Source organism: Tamandua tetradactyla, chromosome 7 (genome assembly GCF_023851605.1).
Source record: "Tamandua tetradactyla isolate mTamTet1 chromosome 7, mTamTet1.pri, whole genome shotgun sequence".
Lineage (NCBI taxonomy): Eukaryota > Metazoa > Chordata > Mammalia > Pilosa > Myrmecophagidae > Tamandua > Tamandua tetradactyla.
The window spans coordinates 8355743-8374631 of NC_135333.1; the positions used below are offsets into that span (position 1 = coordinate 8355743).

The following is an 18889-nucleotide window of genomic DNA, read 5'->3' on the forward strand; positions in this document are numbered from 1 at the left end:
ATTAAGGTTTGTCATCAAATCTGCAGTGTGTGGAACCATTATTTCTTTAGGTAATCTCTCTGCCCCTTTCTCTCTCTCCTCTGCTTCTGGGACTCCCAGAAAGGTTGGTATACTTGATGATATCCCTCAAGTCTCTGAGGCTTTGTTCATTTTCTTTCATTATTTTTTCTTTTTGTTCCTCAAACTGAATAACTGGATAATCTCAATCAACCCTCTTCACATTTGTTGATTCATTCTTCTACTAGCCAAAATCTGCCGCTAAGCCCCCCTGGTGAATTTTTCTCTTTTATTTATGGTACTTCAGAATTTCATATTGGTTCCATTTGGAAAGACAGCATTCTCATAATTTCCTTTCATTCTTTGAAGATATATAAAATTGCTGATATAAAGTTTTGTCTGTTAATCTCAACATTTGGGCTGCCTTGGCTATAGTTTCTATGCCTTTTTCTGTTTTGGGGCCATAGCTTTTTGTTTTATTCCATGACTTGCAATTTTCTGTTGTAAAGTGGGCATTTAAAATAAATACATTGGGGCAATTCTGGATTCTTTCCTTTCTCCAGGCTTTGTTCCTGCTGCCTGTGATAGTTGTTCTTTTTTAAGTGACTTTTCTGAATCTAACTTTGTCAAGTGTGTATTCCTTTTAGTGTGGTCACTGTATCCTCTGTTCTATTAGCTTAGTGGTCAGCTGGCGAATTGGACAGATTTCCTTAAATGCCTGGAGCCAATAAATCCTCTCAGTCTTTGCCAAGGGACTCTGTGTGCATGTTGGTACAACACTCAGCCAGTCAGTTTACAACCACACCTAAACCTTTACTTCCTGCTTGCACAGAGCCTTAAGATCAGCCTCATATGAGAGCTTAGGGTCTTCTTAGGTCTTTCCTAGGCTTGTACACAATCTGGAACTGCACATAGCCTTCTTTTTTCTCAGGAATATGCCAGCGCTTCTCAAGCTACCTATGGGTATCTCATTCCCCAGCTTTGATTTTAAAATTTTGCCTTTCCCCAACTGTTATCGCTGCCTCCATCAGCTGCAGTGTTAAGCAGTTGTTCCTGATTGTTTTCACCAAATACCTCCAGGGGAGAGGTTACTTGTCTGGGCAAGTTCTGGATGTGATTTTCTAGAGAATGTCCAGAAAGATCAAATAATCTTTGTGGCAGAGCTCCAATTTCCAGTTGAAATTGGAGAGCATGGGTGCTGTGATGGTGGCTCAGTGGCAGAATTATCACCTGCCATGCCAGAGATGCGGGTTTGGTTCCTGGTGCCTGCCCATATAATAAAACATAAATAAATAAATAAACAAGAAAAGAGAAATTGGAGAACATGAGTTAGTAGTGTTGCCAATGTCTGGAATTGCGTGTGTGTTTTCCAGCTGTGCTCAGGTGAGTAGGCATAGAGATTGGGAATGGAATTGAACAAAGACTAGAGTTTAGAGAGCAAGTGAGGAAGAAGGAAAATAGGGCAGAAAGTAGGAAAATATATATATGGGTAAGGCAGGGGAACCAAGCAGGAATGTAATAAGTTTGAAGAGTGGAGATTTTTATATAAAGAAATGAGAGAACTTGGAGGAAAAAATATTGATCAGAAAATTGCAGTTTTTTCCAAGAAAACGATGTTCCTTTCAGATGTGTTAAAGTAGAAGAAGAGTTGAGGAGTGGTTAATAGCCTAGTTGGGGGGGTTACATTACATTTTGAAATGTAACCCCCCCCCCCATGTGAGTGTAGGGAGAAAACAGTTATAGATGAAGATAGAAGGATAGAGTAGAACTATGTGGAGTACCTTGAAGACCCAGCTAAGAAATATGATTAAATTTGGACAAGAAGTACCAGCATCTAAGAATTTAATGAAAGAGATTGGTGTGTGAGCATCAGTTATGTTAGCAGTGTAACTGTGGGGACAGTATGAAAGGATAGACTGAAGAAGGACGGTTCTTGGAGATTGAGAGATCAAATGAAAGGGATGGAAAGGATTGTGATTTTCTGAACAAGGATGGTAAAGATGGAAATTAAAAGATGAACGTGAGATATTTTATGGTCCAAAGCAAAATAAATCTATGAGCACTAAGATGAGATTAGAAAAATTTACTTTATAATTGGCTGTGTTGCTCTTGCTGATATTTTTAAAAGTTAAGGGCCTTAAAAGTTCAATAAAGTTGAATCTACACTCGTGTAATTAGGATTTTCGTGTATTTTCTCGTCAGAAAATGAAGTGCGAGGTCAGTCTTTGAATTGTCTATCTTTGGAATATTGCTCTAAATAGCATTTTAATACGTTTGAAAATGTATATTATTCTTACTCATTTACAAGGTTTCATCAAGGGTTTAATTTCTTAATTATAAATTATATTAGGATTAAAAGGTTTACTGGTTAATATCAATAATTTATGTATTATATAAATACCAAAAAGATTCCAAATAGGTATAAATTTTTGAAAAGATTCCCATGCCTTCCTTCATAACTTGTTTTAAACCACTTGTAATTTTAATTCATAATTAGCGCTTGAGTGCCCTCTGGTGGTAAGTGTCTTTTTAATGAATACTTGAGAGCGCTTCTTTTACGACCTATTCGATTAGTCGTCGGGGGCAAGCCCTCTCTGTGCCAGATATGGAGAGTGTTGGGGATGTTGCCTTGAATCAGACTTTGCCCTCACTCTTGAAGGTGGTTTGCTAGAGGGGTAATTCTTGAACTTTTTTCTATTTCGTGTACCAGCAGCCTTGATAATGTACGTTAGATTATCTCTGCCTTAATTTGTGTCAATTATCCTTATATGCATAGTACTGATAAAAAATCATTTATATGCCACACTTGCATGAATTAGACTTGTGCACCAAACAAATATGTATATGGGGTGTTTAAAATCAATGAAAACATAAGAACTGCATGTTTGGGAAAGAGTGCTGTGCCATTTGACAGTGTTGCTGTAGATTAGCTGTTTGCTTAGGGCTCCTAAATCCATGGTTTGGGAGAGTTTTTGTTCCTAGATTCAATTTGGCAGATATTTATGGAATACCCACTTTGTGCCCAGGTGCCTGATGCTGTAGAGTATGCAACACAAATTTTGTTACAGATTGCCTGGGTCCTTTTGTATTTTTTTAAAAAAATCTCTTTAGATCCAGGTTTTCATTTCCATTAGTATTTTCTCAGGAAACAGAATGTTGATCTGTTGCTTCTTTAAATCACTGTTGCTATTTGTCCTAAACTAATCTGAGAGATAGAGTATGAGATACAAACTACACAGACATTCGGAGGAAAACCTATGGATGAGAGAGAGAGAGAGAGGAAAAAGAGGGCATAAGAGGGGAAGGGAAAGGCTAAGGAATAAGGGAAATAAAGTAAATTAATGTGAAACCTTTTTAATGATACTGTTTATGAATAGCATATTTATTACAAGTTCAGTTTGAATATCATTGAGTGAAGAATAGTGAAACAGCCTAGGGTAAGAAAAAAATAAATACAGGGCTAAGAAATTCTGTGTTGTTACAGCTTATTACTGTAGACTCTTCATGTTGTCCCCAGATTTTCATTACCCAGATCAATGAAGGAGATAAGCAGTGTATCTTAATATCAAGAGAATTTCTAATTGACTTTTGAAGAGATCAGATGTTATATTTTACATGAAATTTGCCTCCCGAAATATTTGACGTAAGCTAATATTAAGATTTGTTTGCATTCTTTGAGCAAACTGTGCATAATTATGGAGGCAGTGCAATGGAAACATAATAGGGGAACAGTGAACCTGGGAGAGTTCAGTTGCTTAGTTTAGAAAAAACTGAATATTCATACTTGGAAATTTGATAGTTCACTCTGTTTGTGTACAGTAAATGTAAGATTTTATTGCGACTGTTGTCATAACTAAAAATAATTGAGAACATTTTTACCTCTTGAAAAATAATCTCCAGATGCCTGTCTTGTTCATGGTTTATGTTTGATATCTCTTAGCTTTGTGTAGGGCAGATTACACCTGTGATTTACAGAAACAACGCATCAGCTTGCTGTTTCCTGAGGTGCTAACTCTGAATGAAAATTGGACTTTTTTTTTTAGTGTTGCAGCTTGTATTTTAATTTAACTGCCTTTAAATATCTTGAAATCTGACAGCACCTTTTAGTCAAAAAGTAGTTTCCTATCTTTCAAAAATCATTCAGTTACTAAGGAATAGAAATGAGAAATTTTTTACCCTGCACTGCAGAGATATTTCTGTCTCACATTCAGAACCCTTTCCACCCTCAATCTGAATGTTTCAAAAGCAAACTTTTCCTTGTGCAAGCATTTGGTTATTTGAACGTGTTAATGCATTATCTTTCAGTAAAGTTGGACTGTACTGATTGGTGTGTGAGAGAGTGTGTGTGTGTGTTTGTGTGCATGCCTGCATGCAAAGTGGTATTTTGAATTTGAGGCTGTCACTGCTGGAGACAGGAGAGCTGACTGGAGCAAGCCAGGTTGTCAAATACGCATACACTTGTGTATGTGGGGAAGAGATGAAAAAGCTAAGTGTTGCTTATTCAGAACCTTAGCCCATTTTGAAAGATTAATCAGTAGAAACAGTTCAGCCTTTTGCTCTGTAATCACTACCACCACCCGCAAAAAGCATTTATTGAGCATGTCACTGAGTTCCTATTATATGTAGGAACTCTTAACCCACCTTTCTTTACTTCCACTCTCTTAAATTGTTATATATGGTCTAGCTGTGTGTTTATGGTGACCTTCGGAGCTTGTGTAAGTTATTTTTATAGTTCTAAATTGTTCATATCAAATCAATGTTTAAACTATTATTAAACTTTTATTATATGTGAGGTCTTTTCCAACTCTTTAAAGGAGAAAAGAGAATTAATATTTAACAAGCATCTACTCATCTACTTATTATGTGCCAGGTCTGAACGCAGCAAAGCATAGTGGGAAGCCTGCAGCAGTTAGCATTAGACAGCTGCTGAATCCTGCCATTTGTCAGTTGTGTGACCTTGATCAGGTCTCTTAAATTTTTTCATCTGTATCTAGCTAATACTGGATGAGATCATGCCATCCTTTGAGATACAAATGCGGTGGGCCTTGGGATCCCATCCCTTGTGATTTCCTAGGGAAGTACATTTTCAGTGTCATTCTGGCTCGGCATTCTTACCTTAAGTTCCTAATTCAGAGTATTTACACTCCTGGAATCCTCAGTCTTGCTTGCATCTCATTTCCTACAGATATTCTATTCCCTTTTTACCGCATGTGTCCTGAGGTTGGATTCTGAAACTTGAAAATGTTATTTTCCCAGATCTCATGAACACATTTGTATGTATCAGATTACAAGGAAGATTTGGGATGTTGAAAAGTTGGATATCACATCAGTGAAAAAAACAACAACAACCCAACAAGGTTAAATTGGACAGCGGACACCCCCTTTCTTTAGGGTCCTTCAGATACCTTGTCAAGAAAATTTCTGGATGGCTACTATTCTCTCCTGTTTATAACTTCTGGATATTGCTCTCCTTCTCCTTCTCTAATCTAATCAATGATTAGAATCGTCATTGCTAATTCTTTCCTTTCCTCTCGCATCCTTAGATTGTGTATTCATGTCTTCAACAGAACAGGTTAGATCTCTTTTCTTGTCTTTGTTCAACCCTTGTCTTCCACTACCAAGTCACGAAGTGGGCTTGCAGGTGTTCTTCTAGGTAAAGGTATTTATTTCCCTTCTGAAAAGGAGCTCACGTCATCTTACCCTTACAGTGTTACTTAGGGTCAGTCACCACTTTCTGCCAATGAAGCCCTCAGGCTTCTCTCACTTCTCAGCCCGCTTCCGCCTGACAGTAGCTGATCATGAGTGTGTAAACACTTTGTAATACGTGAAACAAAATGTAGCAGGTGTCATCCTCAACCCCGTAAGTTTAATTGCTGAAGTTACGTGATATGCTCCCTTGTCTTTGAAGCTCCCGTCCGGTGATCACCAAAATCTCTTGAACATTCACAGCTGCCAGAGCTGAAGTGTGTAGTGGCACAGGGGAAAGGTTCCGAATCTTCCGTGCCGAGAAGACCTATGCCGTGAAGGCAGGGAGGTGGTATTTTGAATTTGAGGCTGTCACTGCTGGAGACATGAGAGTCGGCTGGAGCAGACCGGGCTGTCAACCCGATCAGGAGCTTGGCTCAGATGAGCGAGCTTTTGCTTTCGATGGTTTCAAGGTGAGTGGACTTTGCTGTACACCAGGTAATCAATTTTTGTATGTTCCTAATTTTGTAGGCCCCAGTATACCAGGCATCTAAATGGTTTGAATTCCTACATTGCCATTGCCGGACTGCTCCCGGTGTTCCTCTGGTCATATAGTGATAGCTGCACTTCCCATTGTTCAAACTTTAAAAAATAAGTCCTAGATGAACTTCTGTCCTTGTTTTCTCAGAACACTTTTGCCCCTCCCCATGAATTCAGTGAAACTCAAGAAGTAAAGCATTATTTCCTAATATAACTTCTATGGGCAGTTTAATTGAACACCGTAAGTACATGGAATCTTGAATAGGGCATGAGATTTTGTAGGTTTGTCTAGAATGATGCCAGTGATTAAATCCCAGAGTGATTTGAACAGTGAATTAAAAAGTATTTGCAAAGTCTCCTTGGGAGAATGGCAAGAAAGGGGGAAAATTCAACTTCCCATGTGGAGAATTCCTAATATTCTCCCAAGCAGTGGGGACAACCAAAGCAATAGGCTGAGCCCTCGATCTTGAGGTTTGTTCATATGAAACTTATCCCCGCAAAGGATAGGCTAAGCCTACTTAAAATTAGGCCTAATAGTCACCCCCAGAGAGCCTCTTTTGTGGCTCAGATGTGGTCTCTCTCTCTCAGCCAACACTACAAGCAAACTCACTGCCCTGCCCCTCTCTACATGGGACATGACTCCCAGGGGTGTAAACCTTCCTGGCAACATGGGACAGAAATCCTAGAATGAGTGGGGATTCAGTGTCAAGGGATTGAGAAAACCTTCTCGACCAAAAGGGGGAAGAGAAAAATGAGACAAAATAAAGTGTCAATGGCCGAGAGGTTTCAAACAGAGTCAAGAGGTTATCCTGGAGGTTATTCTTACGCATTATATAGATATCACCTTTTTAGTTAAGGTATATTGGAGAGGCTGGAGGGAAGTGCCTGAAAATGTAAAGCTGTGTTCCAGTAGCCATGTTTCTTTAAGAAGATTGTATAATGATATAGCTTTTGCAGTGTGACTATGTGATTGTGAAAACCTTGTGTCTGATGCTCCTTTTATCTACAGTATTGACAGATGAGTAAAACATATGGATTAAAAATAAATAAATAATGGGGGAACAAATGTTAAAATAAATTTAGTAGATTGAAATGTTGGTGATCAATGAAAGGGAGTGGTAAGGGGTATGGAAAAAAAAATAGGGAAAAGAGAGGCTAAAATGTATTGGGTAGATGGAAATACTAGCAGTCAATGAGAGGGAGGGGTGAGGGGTATGGTATGTATGAGTTTTTTTCTTTTTTCTTTTCATTTCTTTTTCTGAATTGATGCAAATGTTCTAAGAAATGATCATGGTGATGAATATACAACTATGTGATGATATTGTGAGTTATTGATTATATACTAAAATGGCATGCTCATATATTAAAAGTGTTCATATTTGTGTGTTATGTTTAAAAAATTTTTTTAAAAATAAGGTTGTTTAGAGTATTAAATGAGTTTTATCTCTATAAAGCATTTCAAAGAGTTTTGGTATACAGGAAGCACTTCATAAATGTTAATCCTTAATGCTATTATCATTTTATATCTTCTAAAATACTGACATATGAATAAAGAGAAGCTGCTGATTTGGATATGCTAACTTTGTAACAAGCCATGTGTGGTGGTTTGGAAATGTATGTACCCCAGAGAGGGCTGTTCTTAAAGGTAAGCCATTTCTGTGGGTGTGAACCCATTGTAAGTAGGACCTTTTGATGAGGTTACTTCAGTTAAGGTGTGGCCCCCCCTCTTAATCCTATTCCTGGAGTCCTTTATAAGTAGAATGAATATGGAGAAGGAGGAAGGCCATGGAAGCAAGAAGCTGGAATGTAACAAAAGCTGGAAGGGAAGGGACAGACCAGCAGACACTGCCATATGCCTTGCCATGTGGCAGAGGAGCCAAGGATCATCAGCAGCCAGCCTTCTGGAAGAAAGCATCACCTTTGTGATGCCTTGATGTGGACATTTTCCTGGCCTTAAACTGTAAGCTAACAATTTCCCATTGTTTAAGCAAGCATGTTGTATGGTATCTGCTTTGAGCAGCCTAGAAAACTAAAACACCATGTGGTTTTCCTTATTGTTTTAATAATTTTTGTGTTGACTCTCCTGTGTTTTCTAAGTATATATTTTTCAAATAGCGTTTTTGTTTTCCTTCTTTCTAAGTGTCTACTCATTATTTTATTTCTTGAGTATTTGCATGGCCTGGAGTTTCCAGAGCAATGATAAGTAAGAGCGTGAATAAAACCTCAATTTGTTCCTGACCTTAATCTCAGTAAAAATAGGCATACCTAAAGTTAAAAAAAAAAAAAAGGAGTAGAGCATTGCTTCTCCATGGCTGTCCAAAACATGAATCATCCCCGCCTATCAAAAGTCTTTAAAAAGACATACATATACAAAGAAAAGTATTTGTTTACTTTGATTCAGCAATTTCACGCTTATCCTTAAGCAATATGTGTACAGATTTGATTACCACAAGGATATTTAAGGCAGATGTTTATAATCACCAAAAGGTTTCATTTTGAACATTATTGGAAATTTCCATTTCTTAAGCTGGGTGAAAGCTAGTGGAATGCTTACTTTGTTATTTATTTATGTATTATATCAATATCAAAAGATTATTCCAAATGTATATAAATGTTTAAAAACTTTTTTGAATGTATATATGCATAGCTCTATTAGAATAATAGTCATTTCTAACTGATGAAATTATAGGTGTTTTTCTTTCATCGTTTTAAAAATTTCTAAATTTTCTTCAATGAATTCATATTCCTTTTCATATGAGAAAAAAGTTATTTAATTTTGAAAATGAAAGAAAATCAGAATAAATAGGCAATGCAAAGACATTTGACATTTGGGGTTTCAGATGCTATGACTTGTGTGAGGGAACGTGTGTCTAGGCTAAAATTAATATTGTGACTTCTAAAGCAGTTGACTTATTTTGTTGTAAAACACCACATTTCTGAAATTCTGTTTTTTATTACAGGTGGAATGATTTGACACTATTGAAACCTAATTTAGTTTTAGAAAATTTACAGTGTGCTATGCTTGAAGAATCATAACTTTGCATTGGTACTGTTACACATCAAATCACCAAAAAGGTGGTGCTTAAAGGGAAAAGAAAGGATTTTTTTCTGATAAAACAATAAATACAACTAATTTTATACCTACAAATTAGTGGAATGTACTTGTATATCCAAAAGTCACATTTATCAAAGTTGTGTTTCAAAGGTTTTTATTTATGAGATGCATTCTTTTGATGTGTTTAAAAATAGGTTGGCCTGTATGTTCACCAATCAGCTTGTTATTTCAACAAATATCTTAAGCAATTTTTAGGTTTAATCTTAAGCTTTTTTTTTTTGGTTTTCGTATATAACTGAAATGTTTCTAGGTGACCATTTGTTGACTTCTCGTTGTTATTGGTTCCAAAGAATGTACCTTTATTCTGAAATAGATGAACATTAGAATGTCATTTCTAGAATGTGATAAACTCCCAACTTTATTTCCAGCTTATAGTTCTTTTTATTTGTGGTAGTAGAGAAAAATAATTCATATCCAAGGAATATTCATTGTAATGAGCAAAGACAGTTTTGAAGACATAAGGTTTTTCATTTAATAGAAAGTCTCTATCTCTCAAAATCTTGAACTACTACTTGTATTTTTTTCAAGGTCCAATCCCATACCAAGTTAATACCATTGACTTAAAATCCCCAGACAATGTGATATTACTTAGGATATCGCAGTAGGTAGAATCCTGGCTAGATTTCAGATCACTCATCTGTTTTAATAGAAGTGGCTGTTGGTGAGCCACACCAGTGAGCGGGTGGCTGGGTGCTATTCTCTTGGCTTCTTCTGTGACCAGCGGCTCTTCTTCCCTCCTTAGGCTCAGCGGTGGCACCAGGGCAATGAGCATTATGGCCGCTCTTGGCAAGCAGGTGATGTTGTCGGGTGTATGGTTGACATGACCGAACACACCATGATGTTCACGCTGAATGGGGAAATCCTTCTTGACGACTCTGGTTCAGAATTGGCTTTCAAGGACTTTGAGGTTGGTGACGGTAAGTGCACTGCATTTTGTCTTCTGTTCAAATTTGAAGCATAATGCAGCAGTCCATTCTCAAGCTTTATGACCAGCCAGCCATCTTTTGTTTGAGGGTGAGTGAGCATATGAGTTGCAGCTTTAAATCACTGGTGCCATATGGCTTATTTGGTCAGACAGCCTTGAAATTCCCTTAGCAGAATTGCTGCTTATACTGTTCAGCTAGGATTTCAATACAGCAGAAATGGATTTCCTGAGCAGGAATGAAAAGGTAAAGGGCAGGCAAAAGGATAGTTTTCCACAAACGTGAAAATTTCACTTAGAATTTCCCTGTTTAATCTTTCTGTTCATTCATTTCACACAAATGCCATGTCTTAGGCCCACTGCAAGACTCTGAGGTGACAAAGATGAATTGAACACTGTCCTGTGTTTAAGTACATCACAGTTTACTGGGGGAAGCCAACACTTGTATAGTTTCCATCCAGTGGATAAGTTCTGAGATAAAGCAAAGCATTGTGGAAGCACAATGCAGGGAGTAAACAACTCTGCTGTGGGGTCTAAGATGGCCTTTGAGCAGATTTTTAAAGAAAAGGTGAAAGGAAAGCAAGGAAGGTGACATTCAATCTTCAGAGTTGCACTTCTACTAAAGGGGTTACTAGGCACATGGGGCAGTTTAAATTAAGTGAAATGAAGATAAAATTGAGTTTATCAGTCATGCTGAGCTACATTTCCAATGCTCAATACCTAGTAGGAACTAGTGGCTCCCCTGTTGCACATTCCCGTCTTCATAGAAATTTCTAAGGGACATGCTGTTCTGTAGCATACAAGCTAGGTGATATTTAATAACATAGTATATAAATATATCATTTTAAAACAAGCTCAAACATTTTTTCCAAGGTGGTTTTTTAATATGTCCCATTATTTGAATATACCTACTTAGATTAGAATTATACCTACCTATATGAGATTTGATACTTTAATAAACTTGTGGCTGGCCCCTCAAAATGTTAGCCAGCTCATTATTTGCATTAATTTCTATTCATTTGACCAGGTTTTAAACAGGTGTGACTTTCATTTCTCAAACACAGATTTTTCAAAATAAATGGGATTTTTACCTTTTCATAGCTTGATTTCTATTTGAAACACCTGCATTTTGGGGTGGTGAAATTGGCCTTCTAACCCTCCTGTCACCCATCGCCATTTCCCCAGTATTGCCTTTAGGAGTGTCAAAGTGCCAAGGCAAGGACGGGATTTTTTCTCCTCAGAATTGCCTGTTGATGCTCGTCACGTGGATAAGCATAGCTGTATCTCTGTTGAGAATAGGCCTCAGAAAGCAGAGACCCCAGTCCCACCACTACAAGGAAATGAATCCTGTCAAAACCAGGGAGCTTAGAAAAGGACCCCACACTCTAGGGGAGAAAGCAGCCTCAGCTGAGACCATGATTCCAGCTGGGTGGGACCCTGAGCAGAGAATACCACTGAGCGGTGCCTGGACTTCTGACCTAAATAAGATTAGAAGTGTGTGTTGTATTAAGTTGTCAAATTTGTGGTCATTTTTTATGCAGCAATAGAAAACCAATACACACCAACCAAGGGGCTTTGTAGAGTTCACCTAAACCCCCAGGCTCGTAAAACTGTCCTCGGAGCTGTTTGTTCTGAGGGAGGGGGAACAGGGACCAACAGGACGGCATCCAGCATTCTTCTTCAGCAGATCCAAAATCGATCTATAGGATCAATCTATACATTGTGCTTTGCCAATCCAAATCCCAATAAATATTGCATGATAATTCTGAAATGTATATGCAGTAGGGAATTAGAGTATCTAGACTACTTCTGAAGAAAAAGACCAGAGAGGGGAAATATGTTCCATCAGATGTTGAGATTTATTGTGAACCTGAAGTCATTAATAACAGTGGCCTTAGTGTAGGGATGGACAAATTGACCAGTTGATGGAAACACATCAGGACATATGGAATTTTAGGATTGACCAAGGTGGCATGCAGGATGCTGGGGAATGGGTGAACTGTTCAGACGTGAGACTGTTAAAGATTGTGATCTGTGTGGGAAATAGACATTGTCTCCTGCTCTATAATACTATCTATAAGGGAAGATTTGCTACCATGTCCCAATATACGCCTTCACAATAAGAGAATCTCTTTTGAAAGATTTCTGAATAGGAGTTCTTATTGATCCCCACCTCCCTTTTGGATTTTCCTCATTGAAATTGCTCATGGCATTCTACAATATGGAGGGAGGGAGGGCACACGTTTTCTTACCAGTGGCTCCTCCCTCTCCCTCATCCTTTGGACAAGTTCTGAGACTTCATGGAAGAGTTGTGAAGCAAATGGCTTAAGCGTCTCTGGGCTACAGATGGAAATAGGCTTTTCCTTGTTGCACTTTGGGGTTGGGTTTATCTCCCCTTGCTCTCCTGTATCATCAGCATGGCGAAATCTCAAAGGCTGAGATCTGTAGATCAGCCTACAGAAAAGCAGCCAAGAAGCCCAAGTAATTGACTTTTTGTCTCAGTCTCTGGAGAGAAAAAAGGAGACATTATGGCTCCTATATGGCCCAGCTTAGTTTACCAATAAAATAATAATAATAATAATTTGAATCCTAAATACCAACTAATAACAAATATACTCTCTCTTACCCTGGCTTATGAAGGTAATTCATGCCTGAAAAAAATACTCATAGGGCAAATTTCCATAGGTCAAAAATGAATTGGCATTAATTTTAATAGAGAAAAATATTTTTGCATTTCTAAGCCCCCAGATTAAACTCATTTATTTGAAAATGGTTCCAAATTCCCTTAGAATTATGTCAGTAGTTAGTTAGCATAGTTATACATGGGACCTAAATGTTATTTCTCTTCTTTAATTGCTCTTTAATTTGGTTGTTTATCTGGCTCTACTCCAGTTCTTTCTTAATTGTCGAATAGTTACACTCAGATTCCTTTACACACTGTAAATGTTTTGCCCAATATTTATGTAATTCAATCTTCAGCATACGGAAAGCAATAACAAAATAACAATAAAACCAAAAATAGAGAATGGTAGAGACGAAAGAACATCAGTGATAACCATGCAATTGAGATACATTTACCCAACATGTTGACACTATAGGAAAAGTGATGCACAAAATGTTCTCTGGTATAAAACTTGCAATACATAAGATGAACTTATGCGACATGAGCCAACATCCTAGTGTGAAGATGATGACTTCTCACCTCTGCTTGTGCCTGGTGCTTGGCTCCTTCTGAGATGTATGAAATCTCAACTATTCTCACTAAGAAGACTAAAAATAAGGAAGAATACCTTCTAGGGGTGTTAAAGAGAAGCTCCTCATAAAGAAGAATTCAGTTTCTTGAGACCCAAGGATGACTTCGGGGTTCCTCTGAGGCTCAACAGAGGTGGCTTTGGAGCTCTGTCTGCTGATAAATATTGAATCCTGAATATAAAGAATATTTCCATCGCACCCCCCCCCACTGATATCTCTGCTAATCTAATATTATTTTGTTTTTAGTCTCACGGGCAGATCATAAGTTTTAAGAGTTAATCATATATTTAATTTAAAACAAGTAATAGAGTCATTTAAGATCTTGCCATATGGTGAAAGAATAATTACTTATGCTTGAACGTCAAAAATATCAAGTGCATTTTGTACAGTAGGCTGTGGGTAAATTTCTTGTCCTGTATAAATGTCTCATTACACTGGAGCTTTTTCAAGCTTGTCAGCTCTTCTGTAAATAAAGAAAATGCCAGGATCCTCCAGTTATATAAATAAATATATATGTGTGTGTGTATGTGTGTCTGTGTGTGTGTGTGTATATATATATATATATTTATATACATACATGCACATATATATGATTATAATCAAATCCAGAAATAATACTTTTGATTTTACATCCACCAGCTGAAAGGACAGTGAACAAAACTGAATCTCTGGTGTTATGAGACCTCATAGGATTTCTTCTCATGAGAAGAAAACAAAAAAATTATTTTTGTAGTTTAAATAACCACATAGCTTTTGGCAGAAAAGACGTCTAGTGGAAAAAAAAAAAAAAAAAGAAAAGAAATGACTTTCCATTATTGATTTTATCATTCTGTGTTTTTGAAAAACAAAATGAAACCAGAATATACAACTGTGTTCTAGTTTGCTAGCTGCCGGAATGCAACACAGCAGAGACAGATTGGTTTTCAATAAAAGGGGATTTATTTAGTTGACATATAGCTCTTCAGAGGAAAGGCAGCTAACTTTCAACTGAGGTTCTTTCTTACATGGGAAGGCACAGGGTGATCTCTGCTGGACTTCTCTCCAGGCCTCGGGGTTCCAATAACTTTCCCCGGGGTGATTCCTTTCTGCATCTCCAAAGGCCTCGCATCTCAGCTGCTAGTGCTGAGGTGAGGAATGCTGAGCTGCTTAGGCTGTGCTACGTTGAGCTCTCTCATTTAAGCACTAGCCAATTAAACATCATTCATTGCAGCAGGCATGCCTTCTAGCTGCCTGCAGATGTAATCAACAACAGATGAGGTTCACATGCCATTGGCTCATGTTCACAGAAATAGAACTAAGCACCTGCACCTGGCCAAGTTGACACCTGAATCTAACTACCACATGTCCACCCCTTGTCAACTTGGCAGTTAAACTCATCACATTAAACAATATTAAAGTGCAAAAAAATTCTCATCTAGCTGCGGACCTGTGAATCTCAAAACAAGTTATCTGGTGCCAATATGCAAAGGAGGAACAGTCACAGGATCCATAGGTAGAAATTGGAAGGAAAACCTGCAGGGCAAACACCATTGGATTTCAAAGTCTGAAAGTCATTTATCCTTCAGCTTTAGAAAGCAGCAGAGTCCACCCTCTCCAAGAGCCTATGCAGTGGCCTCTTTCCTAATCAACCTCGGGGAACATTGAGGAGACCACCTTTTTCTCAGTTCCACTCTCTCCAGGCATCGAGGTAACATCTGGGCTCTCTCCCATTTCCGGGGCACACGCTCAACCCCTCCATGTGGTGGCAGCCAGGCTCTCCCAGTCCCCGAGGAGCTGTACCTTCTCAAAGGTCTAAGGCAGCACAACTCTTCCACTGCAATGTGATGGGAGACTCATCCTCTGCCCTGAGGGAAAACTTACCCTCTCCATGTATATGGGTGGGTCCACTCTCCTGGCCGAGGTTTCTTGGCTTCAGACCTGAGCTTCCATGGTTCTCACTCTGCAAACTCCAATTTGTCCCTTTTGTGTCCCCCTTTGTCCAGATTGGCAGTGGTTCCATTTACACCAACAGTCTTTTCAAGCACTCCAGGACTTCTCCATTATTCTCTTCACAGTTCCTCCAAAATCTTCCCCTTAGCCATCCAAAAAACTGTTCCAACATACCTGGTATTTGCAAACCGTAGCAGTGCCCCACACTCCTGTACCAAAATTTGTTTCAGCTAGCTGTTGAAATGCAATATACCAGAAATGAATGGCTTTTTAAAAGGGGGAATTTGATAAGTTGCTAGTGTACAGTTCTAAGGCCGAGAAGATGTCCCAATTAAACAAGTCTATAGAAATGTCCAATCACAGGCATCCAGGGAAAGATACCTTGATTCAAGAAGAATGATGAAGTTCAGGGTTTATCTCTCAAGTGAGAAGGCACAGGATGAACACGGTCAGGGTTTCTCTCTCGGCTGGAAGGGCAGATGGCGAACACGGCATCATCTGCTAGCTTTCCCTCCTGGCTTCCTGTTTCATGAAGCTCCCCAGGAGGCATTTTCCTTCTTCATCTCCAAGGGTCGCTGGCTGGTGGACTCTGCTTCTCGTGGCTATGTCATTCTGCTCTGCTGTATCTCTGAATCTCTTGTTCTCCAAAATGTTTCCTCTTTTATAGGGCTTCAGAAACTAATCAAGCCCCACCCAAATGGGTGGAGACATGCATCTCTACCTAATCCAGCTTAACAACCACTCTTGATTAAATCACATCTCCAGGGAGATGATCTAATTACAGTTTCAAACATACAATACAATGCTGAATAGGGATTAGAAGAAACTGGCTGCCTTTACAAAATGGGGTTAGGATTAAAACATGGTTTTTCTAGGGTACATGCATCATTTCAAACAAACTGTCTATATTTACAGCACTCTTTTTTACCCTTAAATTAAATATTATGATAAGTTATTTTATGGACATATGTGACTTGTACAGAAGAGTGGTTTTCAACATAGCGTGAATTATGATTAAGTGGTCTGCCACCATCCCCAAATACCCATTTCCTGGCTCCACTCTAACCCCGTAGTGTCACTCTACAGGACCTGCCATTAAGTTACAGGTCTGCGAAAATAACTCATTTGTGGGAATGAGTTAGTTCTTTATAGAGGAAGGAAGAAATTAGGACTTACAGTCCTTACAGGGAAGCTAAGCAAATAAGAGACGGGGTTGGGCATTGGATGATTTGTGAATATACAGTTAGAGAATGGTAGACATATTCTAAATAATATAAAGATGTTGGGCACCAGAATAATGAATTTTCAGAGTTTTCTCTAAAATCAGAAATAAGAGCTATCTTAGAAATTATTTGGATTTTCTAGGAATAAAAGTTTTCACTCCTGGAATCACTCTAATGTATACCGTGTTTAAAGAGTCCTTTAAGATATGAGGAAAATTTTTATTCTGAATATTTAAAGTTAAATTTCCAGTTATTATTTAATTTACATTTTTCGGTTTATAGATATGTGACTTAAACAACATGTTATTTGAGAAAATTCATTGTAAAATAATTGGTAAAGTCAGTGAAAATTACACCTGGCTTAGCTTAAACTCATTGGTTAATTGACAGTTTTATGTGCTGAGGAACAGAAGACGTTACTTTTGCAGAAGCCGTTTTGAGAGTGATTAAAGCTGGTAGGTCATCAGAAATAGAATTTGCAGAGTAATCTGGCAGTTTTTCACATAGTGAATATAGATTTGAGGTACTAGAAAGATCCAACAGCCTATTGCCTGAGTGGGGTATTTTAAGCTCGAAGTGTTGCCAAATGTTTATTTTGCCAAGTGATAATCCAAAGAAAAAAAATGATACCTACAATTACCATTATTTTATTTAATTAAAAAAATACAAATGGTGCTTGCTTTAGTGGCACATAAACTAAAATTGGAACGATACAGAGAAGATTTGCATGGCCCCTGCACAAGGATGACACGCAAATTCGTGAAGCGTTTCATATTTTTAAATAAAAAGAAGAAAAATACGAAGGCCATAATCTCAAAATAAAAGGACAATTCTTTAATTCACATATTCTGCTTAACAGAAACTTACTGTAGTATTTGTCTCATTTTATTGTGGATTGAAGAATCCCAGGCATAGCTCTCGTCTCACTTTTATAGGGTGGTAGTAAGGTGGTGAATTTTGCTGGAGGTCTAATCCAGTTTAAAGGGTCAAATATTGGATAACTTGGATCACCAAAATTATTATTGAGAATCATTAAATCAATATTTTTTTTCATAGTCACTAAAATAAAATAAATGTGTATGAAGTTGGTAGAGCCAAACAGCAAGATCTCTAATTGGGAAGATTAATGTTGGATGGTTTAAATGTTATTAATGAGATCAAAGAATCAGTTAAAAATACAATGCTAGAGTCTTCTATATAAGTAACCTTTTCTTTCGATTTGGATTGATGAAGAGAGTGATTCCTTTAAAATAGTATTTACAATAAAAATCAAAATCTTTGTCATCTATAAACTATGGGCTGTAGTTAATGGTCTAATTGTAATAATATTGTTTCATTGGTTATAACAAAGAGACAACATTAATATAAAATGTTAATGTAGGGAAAACTGTGTGTGGCGGACATGGTAAATGAGAACTCTGTGCTTTCTAAGTGATTTTTATATAAACCTACAATTGCCCTGGTAAAATAAAAAAACATGAAAAAAATTCTAGCCATGCACTTGCATCATAATTCCTTAAGATCTCATTATAGTATACTTGTCAATTGATTTTCTAAGCTAAAGTGGTATAGGAGCAACAGATTTAATGTCCGAAGCCTGTATTACTGACACGATTTGTGAGACTTTGGACAAAATACTCTCTTCATTTTCATTAAAATAGAAGTTCTAATTGGAAATGATCTCTTCATGCCTTTTGTAGTTCTAAAGATTCCAGAAATCTAAAGCAAGTGTGTTTTGTTTTTGATTTTGTTTTTACCCTCCCTCTCAGCATATTTGATTCAAATCCTGACATCCTACTGAATTAGTTTTCAGACCTTGGACGCATGACTTAATGTCTGTTCTAGTTTGCTAGCTGCTGGAATGCGATATACCAGAAGCAGAACGATTTTTTAAAGGGGGAATTTATTAAGTTGCAAATTTACAGTTCTAAGGCTGTGAAATTGTCCTTATTAAAGCAAGACTGTAGAAATATGCAATCTAAGGCATCCAGGGAAAGATATTGGTTCAAGAAGGATGATGATGTCCAGGGTTGCTCTCACAACTGGAAGGGCACATACGAACATGGGAAAGTCTGCTAACTTTCTCTCCGGGCTTCTTGTTTCATGAAGCTCTCCCAGGGGCGTTTTCCTTCCACGTCTCCAAAGGTCTCTGGCTGCACGGACTCTGTCATGGCTCTAAAAGGGACTCTCTCCCAAAGTGTCCCCTCTTTTAAAGGATTCCAGTAA

The 18889-nt window shown here is 37.8% G+C and overlaps 1 protein-coding gene and 1 non-coding gene across 3 annotated transcripts in view; both read left to right on the forward strand.

Annotated features, from left to right (window-relative positions):
* The window catches only part of RYR2 (ryanodine receptor 2), a 779580-nt gene that overhangs the window by 510529 nt on the left and 250162 nt on the right, over positions 1-18889 (forward strand). For both annotated transcript variants that reach the window (XM_077168436.1, XM_077168435.1), the window contains 2 exons: positions 5947-6155; positions 10080-10254. In XM_077168436.1, the coding sequence (XP_077024551.1) occupies positions 5947-6155; positions 10080-10254 (384 nt within the window). The remainder of the gene's footprint in view (positions 1-5946; positions 6156-10079; positions 10255-18889) is intronic.
* Positions 17336-17442, forward strand: LOC143642917 (U6 spliceosomal RNA). Its single transcript, XR_013155976.1, has one exon. It is a non-coding gene; the product is annotated as a U6 spliceosomal RNA (small nuclear RNA).